Source organism: Dermacentor andersoni, chromosome 4 (genome assembly GCF_023375885.2).
Source record: "Dermacentor andersoni chromosome 4, qqDerAnde1_hic_scaffold, whole genome shotgun sequence".
Classification (NCBI taxonomy): domain Eukaryota; kingdom Metazoa; phylum Arthropoda; class Arachnida; order Ixodida; family Ixodidae; genus Dermacentor; species Dermacentor andersoni.
In genome coordinates, this window is record NC_092817.1 from 80,575,659 (window position 1) to 80,592,480 (window position 16,822).

The window sequence follows — 16,822 nt, forward strand, 5'->3', positions numbered from 1 at the left end:
TGCATGGTCAATTTTGTGATGTGCTATTGTTACTAATACAATCGTGAAAACACAAACACAAAATAAAGAATAAAGAAAAGCAACTGTCTGCTTCACGTATAGTGCACCTTCATGATCACACAAAATGTGCGTGTGTATAAAAGGTAAAAGCACAGCACAGCGCACTAGTAACAAGCTACAATGAAGACCAGTTCAGAAGCCGAACAATATGTTAGCAGAGTTTAAAGGGGTCCTGCAACACTTTTCAAGGTCACTATTTTTGCTCCAGGCCTTTTATTAGCATGTCAGAGAACTAACAGCAAAATAAATCATAATAACGCACACAAAACCAACTTACTGGTCGCAGAAACTTCCAAGCAAAATGAGAGTTCCCCTCAACTCTAATTTTCCCAACTCTGGATGCCACATTTCACTCTCTCATGATGATGTAGAACTGAGGCACACAACAGCAGCAAGTCATTAATGCTATGCAGTGAAAGGCTGTGTGCCATGGTTGCCAATCGCCAGGCCTGCTCAGCTTGCTGATGATGTCACTGTCACCTGTGCGATCAGGTGGCATACGATCCTACCTCAAAGGCTATAGTATCACTTCTATGGTTACAACTGTTTCCGCGAGGCAGACGTTGGTGCACAATTTGCTTTGCATGGTGATTCATCCTTCCTATGGTTACATACTGTGCTGTGTGATAGTTAGGCAATAATTAAAATGGCTGTAAAATGTAATGCCATAGTTGTTTTGCAGTCCTAGCAATATTGTGCAAATATAAAACACACATTACATTTTTAACCAATGATCATAGTACTGCACTATTTGTCACGTCCATTACACAAAGTGCACTAAATGGCCACTTTGTGATGATCGTATCATTATGGGGGGGGGGGGGGGGGGGGGGGGGCTATGGGGCCCAAGAGGGCCGCCCCCCCTATGACCTACGACCTAGCCTCCCCCCATACGACCTAGAGCGTCATTACCAGAATTCTGTCACCCACATGATTTGAGGTTTCTTTTGAGTTGCTTCTACCTTTTCTATCTTTTCACGTAAAATTTTTTTGTGGCTAAAAGCTTCCACCTTCTACCTTTTCACCTAAAATTTTATTGTGGCTAAAAGCTTACTGCATCATTGTTGGCATGGACGTACATGGATTTTAATTCATACTTTCGCTTTATTTCTGCAAATTCTGACAATAGGAGGACAAGAGCATTAGAAGCACCAGCGGCGGCTACCTCATCCATATTTTCTTACTTTGATTTTTTTTTATTTACACTGTAAACACCTAGCAGAGACACAACAGATTTAAACATATATACAGGACAAAGCATATTATATTTTTTAAAGAGAAGGAGGCAGACAACTAGCAATTATTTTTAATGGTATGTACAGCCTATGCCTAGAGAATGAATATGTTGCTGTATGTTCACCTTACTACAAACTGCAGACTTCAGTGACCCCTTTGGCAAAGTCGTTTATGAATATCATGTGAAATGCTTGTCAATGATATGTGTCTCAGTATTGCTTCTCTTTCCAGTAAGCGATGCTAACAACTTAAGAAAAAAAAACTAACGAAAAAAAATTCCACCCAAATTTACATTATCGCCACCTGTATGCAGAGGTCATAAAATAGCCGGGTTTACTCGTAATAAGAATCAATAGCAGTCATGCGCAACAGCGCTTATATTCGGACTCAGTAAAAGAAGAAGAAAAAAAGAGAGAGAAGCTGCAGTTTCGCTGGAAAGGCAGAGCGGTATCAGTGATAGCAAAATATAAGACAATTACACGAAGGAAGACTAAACCATCTAGAGACGGCAGATTGTTGGAGGTGCCAGAGGACTCAATCAGGCTGTGAAATTGAACTGTCTCTTATCACGAGGTCCTGCAAATACTCATATAAGGATATCACTGTATATATATATATATATATATATATATATATATATATATATATATATATATATATATCGCAGTTCAGCGTCATCCAGCAGGATGACTGTGAATGAGGAAGAGTAAGTACACACAACTAAGAAATAAGGCCCAGTGTTCGGGCTGACGTCATGGCCTTTTCGTCTATATATATATATATACATGGGGTTCGGAATTTTGGGCTCTTCAGTTCTGCAGAAATCCACAAATTGGAAGAGGCTTCATGAAAGGGAAAAATCATAACTCACCCAAATATAGCATGAAGCTACAAAGGAAACCCATACCCATATGAAAAGCTCGTATAAGCTTTTTTTGTAGCTTCATGCTCATGCTTCATGCTTCATTCAGCTGCACCAAATTTCATCAGCATTTCAGCATTAGAAATAATCCGAATACAATGAGTCAGAACACAAGAGTTCATCATCTGGAAATTCACATACTTATGTACTATGTATTCATTCGTATCACTTCTGCTCGTCTTTCGCAAATTTAACACATAGTACGACTATTTTTACCTACACTGGCTGCATGAGTGTAACTAGTGTAGGAAGTCACAATATTTTTTAAATCTGTGTAAGAAAAGTGTAGCACCAGCCACCTACATGAAGGCATTTTTTATAACAGACTTGCAGCATCAAAACTAAACTTGCTACACCTCAGTTTCAATGGGTGCAGGTATCAGACGACAGACAAGCACGCTGGTGCAGCAAATGTGTGGCACCATTTTGTCTGTGACTGTCGATATACATATATCACAACAAGTGAAGGTTCACTGCAGGAATGGCAAGGAAGTTCTGTTGTGACTGTGTGTCACGGAGGAACATGAGCTAATCTTGCAAGAAAAAGTTATCTTACTCACACATGGTGCATATACGTATATGCAGGCTGTTTCAGGCTCTGCACTGTGCGTATTACATGCATAGAGAAGCTGTGTTCATGTACTGTTCATTCGCGATGTATTTTGCTGCAGTTTGTCTAGATTTTGTTGCTGAAAGGAAGCTCATACATTGGCCTTTAGTTTCAGGCAAGGGTATTACACTGCCAGTGGGTGCGAAGTCTTGCCCTTTTTGTCTGCTAATGCAGAAGACGGCGCACAGTCTGATGTGATTGGCTACAGTCCAGTCAGCCAAGTGCAGCACATGTCATAGTCTCTGCCCCACACTATACACGCGACGAGCCTGCACGAAGAGTGGTGTAATTTCTAGTGAATAAACTGCTGAAGTTAACAGACTGTGGTGTCTACATCTCTCTCTTGTCCTTGTCTGCTTGTGCTAAAATGCTTTCCAAGTACATCTACCAACATGCCCAACACACAGCTGTGCAAAGGTAAGCCATTAGCTTTCAGTGCTGCTGCTTCTTGACAAAAGAAAGATGCTACTCTCAATTTTCAGTAAAAATGATCACTTAGCTATGCCTGCAGCATACGTGACAGCCAATGCTGCTGCTTTTTACTTTGCAAAAGAAACATTTAACATGTTGTTAATTCTTTAGCATTAATTCCTTATCCTTCACGAGGCAGAGATGGTATTTTACAGTTAAATGGGCGTTTTCATCTATGTGACATGTGCTTTGATGCATATCACATTTAGTTATCTTCTGACATAATGGACGAATTAGTACAGAGAATATGCTATTTGTAATGAATGAAATCTCTTTATTTCCTTCATCGCTTTATGAATGTGTAGCAGATTCCTAAACCAAAAATTAAGTTACGTATACATGCATTTTTATTTATTTATTTTGTTGGTTAGTCAGTTACATTATTTTTTTCTCTTTATGAAGAAGGAAAGGGGTAAAAGAAGTGTCCAGAGATATTTCCAGCCTACCATGCTCAACGCTTCATTCAAAATGCTTTTGAGAAGACAGACCGACTCGCAACATCCTGAGAATGCAAGATGTGTTCGAAACAGGAAACCGGAAAAAAAAAAGTTGCCGCTATATGACCAACACGTCACAACCACCACATTTCTACGTTCATTTAAAATTCACTTTGCGTCTTTTTCATTTCAAAAGCAGACTGACCACAGCTGAACAGTATCAACAAAATCGAGGAAAATAACAGAATACGTAGCTGCACGTCTGTCAGTCGATCGGTTCACTGTGAAATAAACTATTCTGAGTAAAAGGAATCAACATCACACTATATCCGCGCGAGATCACCAGCCACGCGGTTTCATATTTGTAGATCCTGCTGTACGAATCGTATTAACAGATGACGTAACGATGAGTTACAACCCGACGGCGAAACAAAGCGGCATTGGCCGAAAAGCGCCATCAAATGCTGGCCGCCAATGACCCTCCAATTAAAAGTTCAAACCCGTTATAAGCAGGCATGCGTCGTGTCAACAAACACTACAATCATACGAAACAACCCGCTACATTAAAATCGCTAAGTGCCTCGAAAATGCCCCAAATTCACACACTGGTAAACTTGAAATCAAGCAGATAGGGTCCCGTTCGGGAACCGTACGTGTAGGCCTACGCAGTGTCAACAAAACACTCACCGATCGCCGTGCACGAGCAACATTTCTTGTCCCTGGATATGCTCGAGTACGAGTAACTCTTTCTGCTGTATGTCATCGTTGATTCACGATTCCGTCACGGTAAGGTAACACCCGGGCATGCGAATAAACTGCAATGCATGCAGCAACACCAGCGCACGCGCTTAGTTTCACAGGCAACTTGGCTGGCACGACCTCCTCACCACTTCGTCCAGACGCAAGCCCATGCGTCCACGCCCCACTGCGCGCCCCACAGGAGACCCCCTACCCCGCAGGACACAAGCACGCATGACGTAGCGGATGCGGGCGCGATGCTGGACGAGCAGCTGTTCAATCAGTGCATTTCGTCGCAGCTTGAAGCACGACATGCGTAATGTAAGCAAGCGCGTAACCGCATTTTTAGTCACACAGACAAGGGGAAAACACTGCGGTGTGCATCACTTACCCATTCCGATCCAACGCTGCTCCTAACTCACAGATACGGCTCTACCTGGACGGCGTCGACACAAGGCATCACGCGTTATCTATGATCACTAGACTTCGACAGTTTATTTCTTCTTATCAGTAGAGCCTCGGCAACGCCAAGGGGGCAACCTATATGGCATCCGCGCTCAAGTCCACGGGCGCACGACCACGTAACAGCGAAACCTTGATTCTCTGGAACGCGGCCTGTATATCCGACGAGCAGGTTTGTATCCGTACGTCCCCGTCATAGGAACTGTTTCATGCCATAAGCACTTAGCAACAAGGTTCCGAAGTTATTCGGTAAGGCACAGATTGGATGGCTCGAAACACCTGTTTAGGACGTTGCGCACAAACACACGCACACACCCCAGCCTGCCGTAAAGCAAACAAAACAACGCGGAAAAACAGACGACGGAAATGGGTCGCCTGCGCCCTACCGTCGCCAGAGGGACGTCGATCGCGTTCGTCTGCTATAGCAACATGGTCGACATCATTTACAAAATGTTTACCGCACATTTTCCTTTTCTTTTTGCACGCGTATGCACTATATGCACGGCAACTGGAATTTACACAATTGGTGCAGTTACACGTAAGAATGACCACATAAATGGGCGACAGTAACGACGCTGACGACGAAACTTCCCCTTCAAGAGAAAGCAAGTTGTTCTTTATTCTATGAGGAAGCTTTAGCTCGGGCCAAACTCCGACGCGGCCTATTCAAATACATGTAAAACGCAACCTTTTTACGAGATAACCGCTGGACCAATTTTAATGAAATTTGTTGTATTTGATAAAGTTAAATTCTAGTGATTGTTGGAAGCGGAATTTCGATTTAGGGCCTAAATTTTGTTAAAATGATTCTCAAAAATTCGCAAGTTCGAAAAAAATAGAAGCACGAAGTTTACAATAGCTCTGCATCAAGGACAGGTATCGCGGTTCTGTAAACGGCACCCATTGTATCATTAAAAGCGGACAAATTGGACAAAGCGGACAATTCATCAAAGCGGACAAAGACTAGGCAAAAAGAGCGGTAAAGGCCGCCTAGTGATAATTAAATTCTTGGATTATCGTGAGGAACTAACAATTCTCAGGTCTTGTTCAAAGTTAAAAGGAACAAATCTTTCCGTAACAGAAGACTTTTCATTCAGAGTGCGTCACATACGAAGAAAATTATGGCTAAGTGCGAAACAGGAAAAAGAAAATAATGCTAAGGTGAAGTTGTTCTTTGATAAGTTAAGCATGGACGGCGTAATGTTTGGCTGGGACGAAGCTACAGATAAGCGCTTTAACCTTACTAAAAATAAATGAATTGAGAAACAGCAGGCCTTTCACAATTCTTAACATGAATTGCCGCAGTGTCGTGAATAAGACTGTCCAGCTTGAGAGCATGCTTTTTTCACTAGAACCCGACGTGGCCATACTAACCGAAACTTGGTTAAGCGATGATATATTTGACAGTGAATTCGTACCAAAGAATTATAAAGTGTTACGTAGGGACCGGGATAGAACAGGGGGAGGTATTGCTATACTGTATAAATCTTCCATTATGCTGCAGACAATGCCTGATGTTCCAGATGTAGAAAGCATATTTTGTAAATTATACGTCAATAATTTTAGATATATCCTTGCAGGTTTGTACAGACCTCCTAACTCCACTGTTGATAACTTGGAGCGCTTGTCAACTTATATGCATTCATATGTAACGTGAGAAGATAAATTAATACTAACCGGTGATTTCAACCTGCCAAATATCAATTGGGAAACTTTTTCTGCGTATTCAATTCAAAGTGCGGAAAGTGTTATGACTGATATAGCTTTTGCTTTTGATCTACTACAAATTGTGAAGGATTTCACAAGAATTCAAAATGATTCAAGGTCCATTCTTGATTTGTTTTTTGTAAGTGGCACCATCAAAGACTGCATCTCATATACAGTAACATCTGGTATTTCTGATCACAAAGCAGTTGTCCTGACGTTGAAAAGTGCTTTAATCAATCGAACCAATAAGGTTCAATATTTTCAAAATTTTTCAAGAGCACAGGATGACTCTATAATAGATGCGCTAGCTTTTAACTACGATCACTTTCAAGGCCTTGATTGTAGTGTAAACGACCTCTAGCTTTTTTTTAAAGACCTCATTTTTTATTGTGTGGAACGCTTCGTTCCTAAAATAGTGAAGAAGTCGGAGCGCCGCAATCCATGGATTATACGGGAGACGTTACAGATGAGGCGGAAACTTAAGCGATTAAAAAAGAAACGCGCCATAATAAAGGACAGCGAAGAACTGAAAGCCGATATTGATAACTTGTCCGAAAAACTTCACGAAAAGATTGTCAAAGATAAAGAGTATTATCACAGCACATTACTACCAGACTTTATCAGATCATCTCCCGAGAAATTCTGGAGGGTTGTGATGCCCGCCTCTTCGTCTTCAGACACCTTTTTTATAAACGGTGAAAGTGTGCGGGATGAAAAAAACTGTGTGTTCTGCTTTTAATAACCATTTTAAGAGTGCATTCACAAGTGATGATGGCTGTTTACCATGCTTTTCTGCTGAACTGCCTTCCCTTCCCGACATTGTTATTTCGGAACAGGGTATTCTAAATTTATTGTCAGAGCTTCACATGAAAATATCTCTAGGGCCAGATGATATTCCGAACTGTTTTCTAAAGCGATATGCTGAATGGTGTGCAAAATATCTGTACATTCTATTTGCGAAGTCAATCAATGAAGGATCATTACCGGAAGACTGGAAAATTGCTAGAATAAAATGTTTACATAAATCGGGGGATAAATCTCGCATCAGAAATTACAGACCGATTTCATTAACATCAACATCTTGTAAGCTCTTAGAACATATAATTCATAAACATATAACTGGTTTTCTAGACGAACATAACGTTTTCACAAACACGCAGCATGGTTTTAGAAGTGGCCTTTCGACGACTACTCAACTAGTTGAAATCATACATTACTTTGCTAACACTGTACCAAAGGGAAACAAACAGACGCGATATTCATGGATTGCAGCAAGGCATTTGATAGGGTGTCTCATGTTAAATTGCTTCATAAGCTAGGAGCTGTGCTTAAAAATGATAAAATATTAGCATGGATTAAAGCCTACCTTACAAACCGCCATCAGTTTGTCACTGTAAATAAAACCTCCGATATAGCTGCTGTCAATTCTGGTTTCCCACAGGGATCCGTTCTTGGCCCCCTTTTCTCTTTGTTATATATAAACGATATTGTCACTAACCTCTCTCTTAAAATCAGGCTTTACGCTGACAACTGCGTTTTGTACAATGAAATAACAATGGAAGAAGATCAACTTAGGTTGCACAGGGACTTTAATAAGGTAGTTGAGTGGTGTAGACAATGGCAAATGTGCATTAATTTCGAAAAAACAGTATATTTGCAGATAACTTTAAAAAAGAAGCCACTGGTATATCGCTATGCCACAGAAAACGCTTTTTTGTCAGAGGTAGCGCAATATAAGTACCTTGGCTTGTACATAACAAAGGATCTTTCCTGGTCAAAGCACCTTGACACATCAATAGCAAATTGTCGCCGCAAGTTGTTTTTCTAGGACGCGTATTAATATCTTCCACACCAACAGTACGTCTATTGGCATACAAAACACTAGTCCGCCCCGTTTTAGAATATGCTATAGTTATATGGGACCCGTTCACTAAAAGCGATATTGGAAAGCTAGAAAGCTTACAGAAAAAAAGCAGTTCGATTCATCTACAATACGTAGTTCTATTACTAACCTTTTATCTCAGAGCGGCTTGCCTTCTATAAGTGACAGAAATCGTGCATGTCATCTAAAATTTTTTCCAACTAATAAATGGTCACTACAACATCGACACGTCTCACATTATCACCTGTGCAACAGGTTACGCTACCAGACAGCAACACTCACTAGCTGTAACTCCATTTGCAACACGTGTCAACTGCTTCAAGTATTCCTTTTTTCCGAGAACTATAGTAGATTGGAATAAGCTGGCCGATAAAACTGTAACACAGGACTCATTATCACTTTTCGAAACATATCTTTAACTTTTTTTTTTTGCACTTGCTGAGATTCTTAGTAATAGCACTGTTTGACTGTATGATTGGGAAAGATAGCTGAAGTAACATTGAAGCGCTTGTTTTTGCGCTTGTGTGAAGAATTTCTTTAGTGCAATTCCCCATTTTTGTATTTATTTTGTTTTGCGAACTTACTCGTGTACCACGCCGCTAAGATCTTGTTTAAGATCTCAGTATTTATAAATAAAACAAATAAATAAATAAAAGTCAATATGTCCTTTTACATATTACGTGAATTTGTTACGTTGTGTACAAGGGTTCTGCAAAAGCTGTATATTCATATTATTAAATTCTTTGAGATTCATGTTGAACATATCAACTTTGTGCGCTTTAGATGTACTATTAGATGCAATTCACAGAATTGTGATATTATTTTTCATTGCAGAGTTACAGAATTGTAAACTTGATAGCTTAGTTTTCTGAAAATTTTCGGTTTTTGCCAATCTTTAATAAAAAATTCACTACCTAAATTAAAAAATCGAAACCAACAGTCACTAGATTTTAAGTTTTCCTTTTAAATGCAACACACCTCGCCAAATTTGGTGCAGCACGTGGTTCACGAGAAAAACAAATTCTCATTTTACATGTATTTACATAGGAGCACCCGAGCAATCGTGACCCGAGCTAAAGCTTCCTCTTAAAATGCTCACTATACAGGCTGAATTGGCAAGCAAGCTGGCTAATATATTTTGTCAATGTGCCTTGACACCAACTCCTCACAACGTCCCTGGGTACATAAAAATTGTACACGGCTGATGGTACACCACCGATTGCTAGCACTTCAATGCTGATTTCAGCAGTAGCCTCTGCTTAGCTCAAACACTTGCATGTGCCAAAGGTGTAAGGCCCCAGGTTAATGCTGTAAATGCATCCAGCAGAAGTAAAATTCCAAAAACTTGTAGCCTATTGCGTACTAGATCTGTTCACAGTTAATTTGCCAAATCTTGTAAGATAGCTGTATTGCTGTATCAAGTCACGACCTTGTAATAATTGAATTGGTACAGTAATGTTTTTTTCCTTCTCATGGTCACATTTAGTTCCACTGAATTTAGCCAAGGCACATGAGAGAGGGAGAGAAAAAGAGATGATTGTACTTTGCCATTTTCTGCAAAAGAAGTCGTACTTAAACCATTCTATGTAATTCTCTTTTACTCTTAATAGCTACACCAAGCAGCATTATGTTAGTTCTTAATTTCTCCACAATCAATTTTTCTTGTTCTTTCTTTGCCACTTTTGGTCATCCATGACTACTACTTTGACTACTATTTTACCCACATATTTATAACTGTATTGTATGTATAACAGAGAAAAAAAATGCCCCATAAAAGTAAGTGAGAATCACTACATTTTACACATGAAAATAATGCACAAAAATGACATTGCAGAGGCTATGTATTCACATGGCCAACAGATGCACATAATGTAAATGCAGAATGTGTACTTTAAAAACATCAAGACAACTTTCAATCACTGGTTGCAAATGGAAATTAATGCATGAAATCCATCTCACACTCTCCACAGCATGTTTGGGTCTACGCAACAGGTTAGAGATATAAAACCCAATTTTATTTCTCACAGGTCTAGCTGTTCTATTACAGAATAAATCTATTACATGGCTCAACGTGCAATGTTGAATGTCAAGTGAGAAAATCGTGCAGGAAATCTCAGGTACACATCATGCTTGCAACAGAGCTGCCAGTTCCATCACTGCATAGGTATGCATTTGCTCACACTGTTCTTGAGCCATAGCAAAGAAGCAAGCATAGGTTTTCAACATCTTTTACAGACTACAGACCACAGCGATTCTCTAAGGAGCAGTGCCACAATTAGGAAAACTGAATAAGGAAAGCCATCTGAACACTAGTGCACAAAATTCAATACTGAGATGCTGAAATTAGAAATATTGAAGATACTATAGAGGAAATAATCATTCTGTTTAGTGCGCTATACTGTTACACAGAGGACAAAATAAAAGTAAATGACCCACATGCGTAGTTTCTTTTATTTTGTCCTTTAACATTACAGCACAGTAAATAGAACAATGTCATACCCACTAGCTCTAGTCGAAGCCTTATCGAAGTAACAATCAAAGAAGGCAACAATATTCCTTGCTTATAAGGTGTTGTTTAAGCTGCAAGTACATCGTCATTATGAAGCGAGAAATCGTCACAAATTCCCACATATTCACTTGAATGTAACACAACGAAGAAAACATGTTCTGGAACAGTAAAAGAATGGTAAAATGTAATACACAGTGATGATGTGGATTGCGTGGCATGTCATTTATTAAAATGATTGTGGACCCACATTTCGTTCCCACACATAAATAACATTATTAAAAACTTACGAAAATCACGGTACACTACGAATCGCTAAGTTATCACAGCAATGCATATTCCATTAGGCCATTGCCCCAAGGCACTTCAACGTGATGGTGCCACTGGTTCAGCAGCCAGACCGTAACAAGTCTTGTGTGATGAGCAGTAGTCCATTAGAGACTTCCAATTTGCATCCTGGAGAGAAAGAAAACATCACAAGAAGCCTTTACATTTAGGCGCATAGCACTTATCGATGTACGCTCCCATGATAACCACAATGCAGTCAAGCCACCTGGCGTATGGTCAGTGCAGTTTACTCATAACCATACGGTAAACCCTTTGTTTTAGGGAAAGTGCACAAGCATGTTGAACTTGCAAAGCACTAGTGAAATGCACAAGTAGGTGAAAAAATAAAAGGTAACCGCATAGTCCCACCTCGGTTGTGACCGGCATCGCTTCATTTCCAAGAGAGATAAAGTAGAGGTCAGCTTAGCAAAGGGAGCATGGACATTGTGTTGGTGCAAAGTACTCAGTGAAGCTGCTGAAGCTGTACAAGAGAGGCTTCAGGAGACACTAAAAACAATGTTATATCGTGTTTGTGTGGTTCTGAAACATTTTCTTTCCCCAGGTTTCCTACACCACATTTCATGGTTCTTATGCTCATTTAGTTGTCCCCTGTTACACACAAAAAAAATTCTCTCTCTCTCTCTCTCGAAAAATGCGGGGAGAAAAAGAAGCCTGTTTATCACAAGTTTCACAGCCCCTATCTCAAAAATGGTGCTTTCTTCAAATTAGTTCCAAGAGGATGTGCCTTGTGAAATCACTGTCTTCAATTCGTATACAGCAATGTGTGTGCTAATGTAGTTAGAAAGTTGATTAGTGCAATTTCATTAGTCGATTATGTATTTTGATTTCCAGAGTAAGCAACGTCTACCTTCTCAAGTAATCCAGCTGAATGAGTAGATTTGTTGTATGCCACAAGTGATCTTTAAAAAATTCTGTTAGCGTTAAAAAGTTGCACCAGGTATAATGTTACATTATGGCACAAGAGCACGCTGCTCAAGTTGACTTTGAAAGGCATACAGTACCCTTCTGCAGGGTCACCTTACCAGTGTGAGCACATCAGGGTTGCCCACAACCACAAGCATGGCACTGGCTCGGCTGATGGCCACGTTGAAGCGCCTGGCACAGAAGATGAAATCCAAGTTTTGGCCGCTGTTGTTTGCTGACAGAGCCTCACTCCCTCGAACCTGATGAGGGCAAATAAATAATTGTGACGAAACCGAGATACACTTCGAGAAAGCGAATCACTTTACTAGAGGAATGATGCGCTTCATGGCATATATTTATTGCAGCAAGAATATTTACGTAGTGTTTGTTGTTTCATTGTGTAATTCCAAAGAGAGCTGTCGTTAACCAGCACATCTTAACGGTAGTATAGAGTGAGCGCTCCAACATAGCAGCTAAATCTTCAGACGCTTCAAAGCTTTTGTGTGGCATCAGATGCATCTGAAAGACCTAGTGGTTGGCATTTGGCAGCGAACACATTCCGCAACTCGTTTGCATGAAAAAGTGCACCCTTTGCAGCGGTGCCTTTGTATTTATGGTAAAAGCCCAACCATTGACCACAAAAATTGGTGAAAAAGCCAAAGAAATTAAGGTATTATTTAAAATGCATTTAGATACTACCTTAAAGAAGCACTGACGTACAAATTTTGTGTCCTGCTTTTCCCAATTCTTTAGGTAGCTGTCAGCTCTTTAATTATGGTATGAAGGATCCATTCCTCGAGAGTGCTTCAAATAATTAATTACAGCACCTTTTATGCAAACATCTCGAACCACACACCAAGTGCATCGCAGCTTCGGAAGTAGAAAAAAAGACTATAGTCAACCACTGATTTTTGGGATGCTCGATTTTTCCGACATTCCTTATAACTCAGACATGTCAAGGCAGCCCCACATACCCCATAAAGCCAATGTATAAGGATGTCTGAAATTTTGGACAATGAAACCCTTCACTGTCCAATTTTGTGAATTTCTTGCCATGACCACAGGTGAAATGGCATTATTTCAAGCCACCATCACCGCTACTTTGATTATAATGCAGCCTCGAACCAGCACTCGTGCACACCGATTCGCTGGCAGCCGTAGCAGCAGTTTTACGCTGCCGTTAAGCCTAGCTGCTTCAACATTCGCTATGAAGCTTCCTGCTGTTCCGTGCATCATTTTTCATTTAAAGGATTCACCGCCGTCGGCAATGTTAGCAAATTTGCCCTCGTCCTCTTCGCTGACGCCGTCGAAGCGCAAAAGCTCTAAAATGTTCGCGGACGACTGCTTACTTTACAAAGGGATTAAAGATGCCAATGATCAAGTGATCCTGAATAAAAGTCTTACTGCGATTTCTGACTGATGCGACACCTGGGAAATGAAACTTAATGAAGAAAAAACGGTTTTTATGTGCATTGCCAACAAAAAACACCCTCTAACATATCAATACACTATTAATCAATCCACGGTCTTTGAAACAGACTCCTTTAAATATTTGGGTGTAACCATCAACAATCGTCTAACCTGGTCGCAACACATTGATAATGTTTGTGCGTCTGCTCGACATAAACTCGGCCTACTGAGACACAAGCTGAAACATTCTCCTCCATCCGTGAAACAATTGGCATTCAACACACTCGTAAGGTCACGATTAGAATATGCTTGCGTCGTCTGGGACCCATTCACGAAAAAAAAAAAATATTAAAAAACTGGAAAACATAAACAGGCTTGCTGTCCGCTACATATATAATTGCTATGAACGTTATGACTCCCCCTCTCAATTGATTAATGAAAATAATATTGCCACCCTAGAATCCCGAAGAAAGGTAGCACACCTAACATTGCTTTTCCGCCTTTGGAAAAGGGAACTACCACTTGGTCATTAACCCCGTCTCCAGCCGCTACCAGCTAGAGCTACCAGAAATTATCACCCCGACAAGATAACCCCTATTTTTGCGCGTACAAATTGCTTTAAATATTCCTTCTTTCCTAGAACAATAAATGATTGGAACTCTCTGCCAACCGATGTATTACTGTCCAATAACATATTGCATGCCATTGAAAAACTGCATTTCAAATAAACGTGTGACCGCATGAGTACTTTCATGCGTGTTAGCATGAAAAAAAAAATAATAAACAACCTGTGTAAACTGTGTAAAACTGTGTAAACTGGTACTGGAAATATTTCTCTCCTTTCAATTCAATCCCTTGCATTGTATGCTTGTAGAATGTGTTTTTTATGTATTTATATCATCCTTCAATGTACCTCATATGATTCAATGTATTTCATATTTCATATGCACTTCTTTTCTTTGAACGTATTTAATTACATTACTGTATGAACGTATTCCCTCCTGCCTGGGTCACAAGTTGGCCTGCAGTATTCTGTAAATAAATAAATAAATAAATAAATAAATATAATAATGCAGGTTCCCAAAAGCCAGTTTCGCCACAATACAAAAGCATTACGCAGTTAAGTATGCTCAATGTATTGCCGTTAACCATATCATTGAGGGGCCACAGTCTTTAGCTGTGGCGATGGCCTGTAGCTATGGCCTGTACATATGGCCTTTGAGGGCAGTTAAAGGCATGCATTCATTCTTTTGGACTGCCCGATTTTCTGGATGTTCTCGCAGTCCCTAGGTCAGAAAGAGCGGATGTTGAATGTATTCACAGCAGCAAAAGCAGAGGTGGTAGTAACATGGTATCGCAAACTAATGAGCATCCCAGTGAGCCCGCTACAGTGATTGAAGGAAGCACAACAACTGTGTTGCTGAAAGCTGTTAAATTGGCCCAAATGTGTGCTTCTCATAGAAGCGCAGGGGGCCCACTCTCCCCTGTTGTCCCATCACGTGTGGAATGGACTCAGCTTTTGGCAGTGCAGCCATAGTGCATGTACACATATCTGTAGTGTTTGGTACCAAAAAAACGGCCACATTAGGTTTTGGTGCCATGAATAGTCTCCTTTTTCAAATTCAAAGCACGTTGCTCTTGGTGCACATTTGTAATTGATCACACTAAAAGGTAATGTAATTATTTGTTGCACTATTGAGACTTTAAGACTCTGTAGCATAAGTACAAGGTCAACAGCTAGATAATAAAGAAATGAAGACAAGACAAAAAATTTCGGTCACTGCTCCTTAAAAGGTACCCTGAAAAACCTTTTGTTTAAACTGAACAACACAACGGAATGAGTGCGAGGCCCTTCAAGGTATATTTCGAAATGAATTTTTTATGAGGACCTGATATGAATGAACGTATACGTGAGTGCTTTGTTTACTCTCCCCATTCCTCCTCATTTCATCAGGGTCTCTCAGCTGGTGCGACGTCAATAGCAATGCTCTGCCTTTTTTTTTTCTTTCTGCAATGCTCGTGTGGTGCTAACCCTATGAGGCTGGCGTATGACAAAAGAGTGGTGACAGGAAAGGTATGATACATTATTTTTTGCTTCCCTGGTCCCTAGAAAATCGGGAAGGGTGTGTGTATGTGTGCACAATGGCTGGTGTCATGTAACATCATCACTGACGTTGAATAAGGTGAAAAAAAAGGTTTAGAATCCATAGAGCGAAGAATGAGAATAGCTGGCACTACATTATGAAAATTATGCTAAATATTACAAAAAGACACAACAAAAACAAAGCACACACAATACAAGGAGCTCAAATTATTAATATTAATAATACATCGTAACAATTAGCACAGTTTTCACGAAGGGCATAATAAACCACAGGAGAAAGCAAGCAATCTATTATTCAAGATTGCAGGTTCCCTGCTGCTTGCAGCGGAATAATATATGGCTTGCATGTCGTGGGGATGCTAGACTTTCTTGTGCCTCCTTATGTTGTTTTTCCCACATGGCTCTTGCATCTCCTGTAATCCGGCTTACCCGCGTAACTAAGCGCCACTGGTGGTCGGTGCAGTTGCAGAATAGTGCAAGAGATGGGGCGAGTATCGTGCTGCTAACGTCATTAAACAGCAGGGTTACTCGGGTACGAAATGGAGTAGCCATTTCCTCTTTGGCTTGGGGTCGGCAGGGTGTGCAGACGTGCCACACGCCGGCCGGCACACTTTGAGGAACTGTCCCGATAAAGGCTTCGGAATGGGGCACCAGGACAGACGAACTCGATCGTTCAAACATGCCACCACTTGCATGACTGTACATATGACCAATTAGGAGTGGGGGCGAGTATATTCGCTCAATATCCTGTTGCGGTGAGTCGGACTTTTTTAATTCGTCAGCGCCCATCAGCACGATCTGGCTAGCTGTATAAAAGGTGCAATAAATGCCCTTTTGATTGTTTTCACAACTGTGTTGCTATTGCTTTGTCCGAAGAGCCCGAATGATACCCCACAATGTTTATGGTCTCATTTCTTACACCTTGGAAATGTGTTACTAAGGCAGCCAAGCAGTTTATATCTGTGCTAAGCTGATGATAAAGCTATTTGTGCCTGTGGGCAACACACCAGCATTGCAGGAATGATG

At 40.5% G+C, this 16,822-nt stretch overlaps 2 protein-coding genes and 1 long non-coding RNA gene across 5 annotated transcripts in view; 1 reads left to right on the forward strand and 2 right to left on the reverse strand.

The window, feature by feature from the left end:
* M6 (neuronal membrane glycoprotein M6) overlaps nt 1–4,954 on the reverse strand; it is a 13,829-nt gene extending 8,875 nt beyond the window's left edge. The window contains exon 1 of one of the 2 annotated variants that reach the window (XM_050183291.3): nt 4,866–4,954. In XM_050183291.3, the coding sequence (XP_050039248.1) occupies nt 4,866–4,869 (4 nt within the window). In that variant the 5' untranslated portion in view covers nt 4,870–4,954. Of the gene's footprint in view, nt 1–4,423; nt 4,611–4,865 lie in introns of those variants that run through there. The other variant, XM_050183290.3, reaches the window with a different exon arrangement.
* Nucleotides 4,700–12,479, forward strand: LOC140217345 (uncharacterized). Its single transcript, XR_011893868.1, has 3 exons — nt 4,700–4,795; nt 4,899–5,541; nt 12,391–12,479. It is a non-coding gene; the product is annotated as an uncharacterized lncRNA (long non-coding RNA).
* The window catches only part of LOC126536347 (putative helicase MOV-10), a 61,200-nt gene continuing 52,592 nt past the window's right edge, over nt 8,215–16,822 (reverse strand). For both annotated transcript variants that reach the window (XM_050183279.3, XM_050183278.3), the window contains exons 18-19: nt 12,402–12,542; nt 8,215–11,487 (exon numbers count right to left, since the gene is read on the reverse strand). In XM_050183279.3, the coding sequence (XP_050039236.1) occupies nt 11,398–11,487; nt 12,402–12,542 (231 nt within the window). In that variant the 3' untranslated portion in view covers nt 8,215–11,397. The remainder of the gene's footprint in view (nt 11,488–12,401; nt 12,543–16,822) is intronic.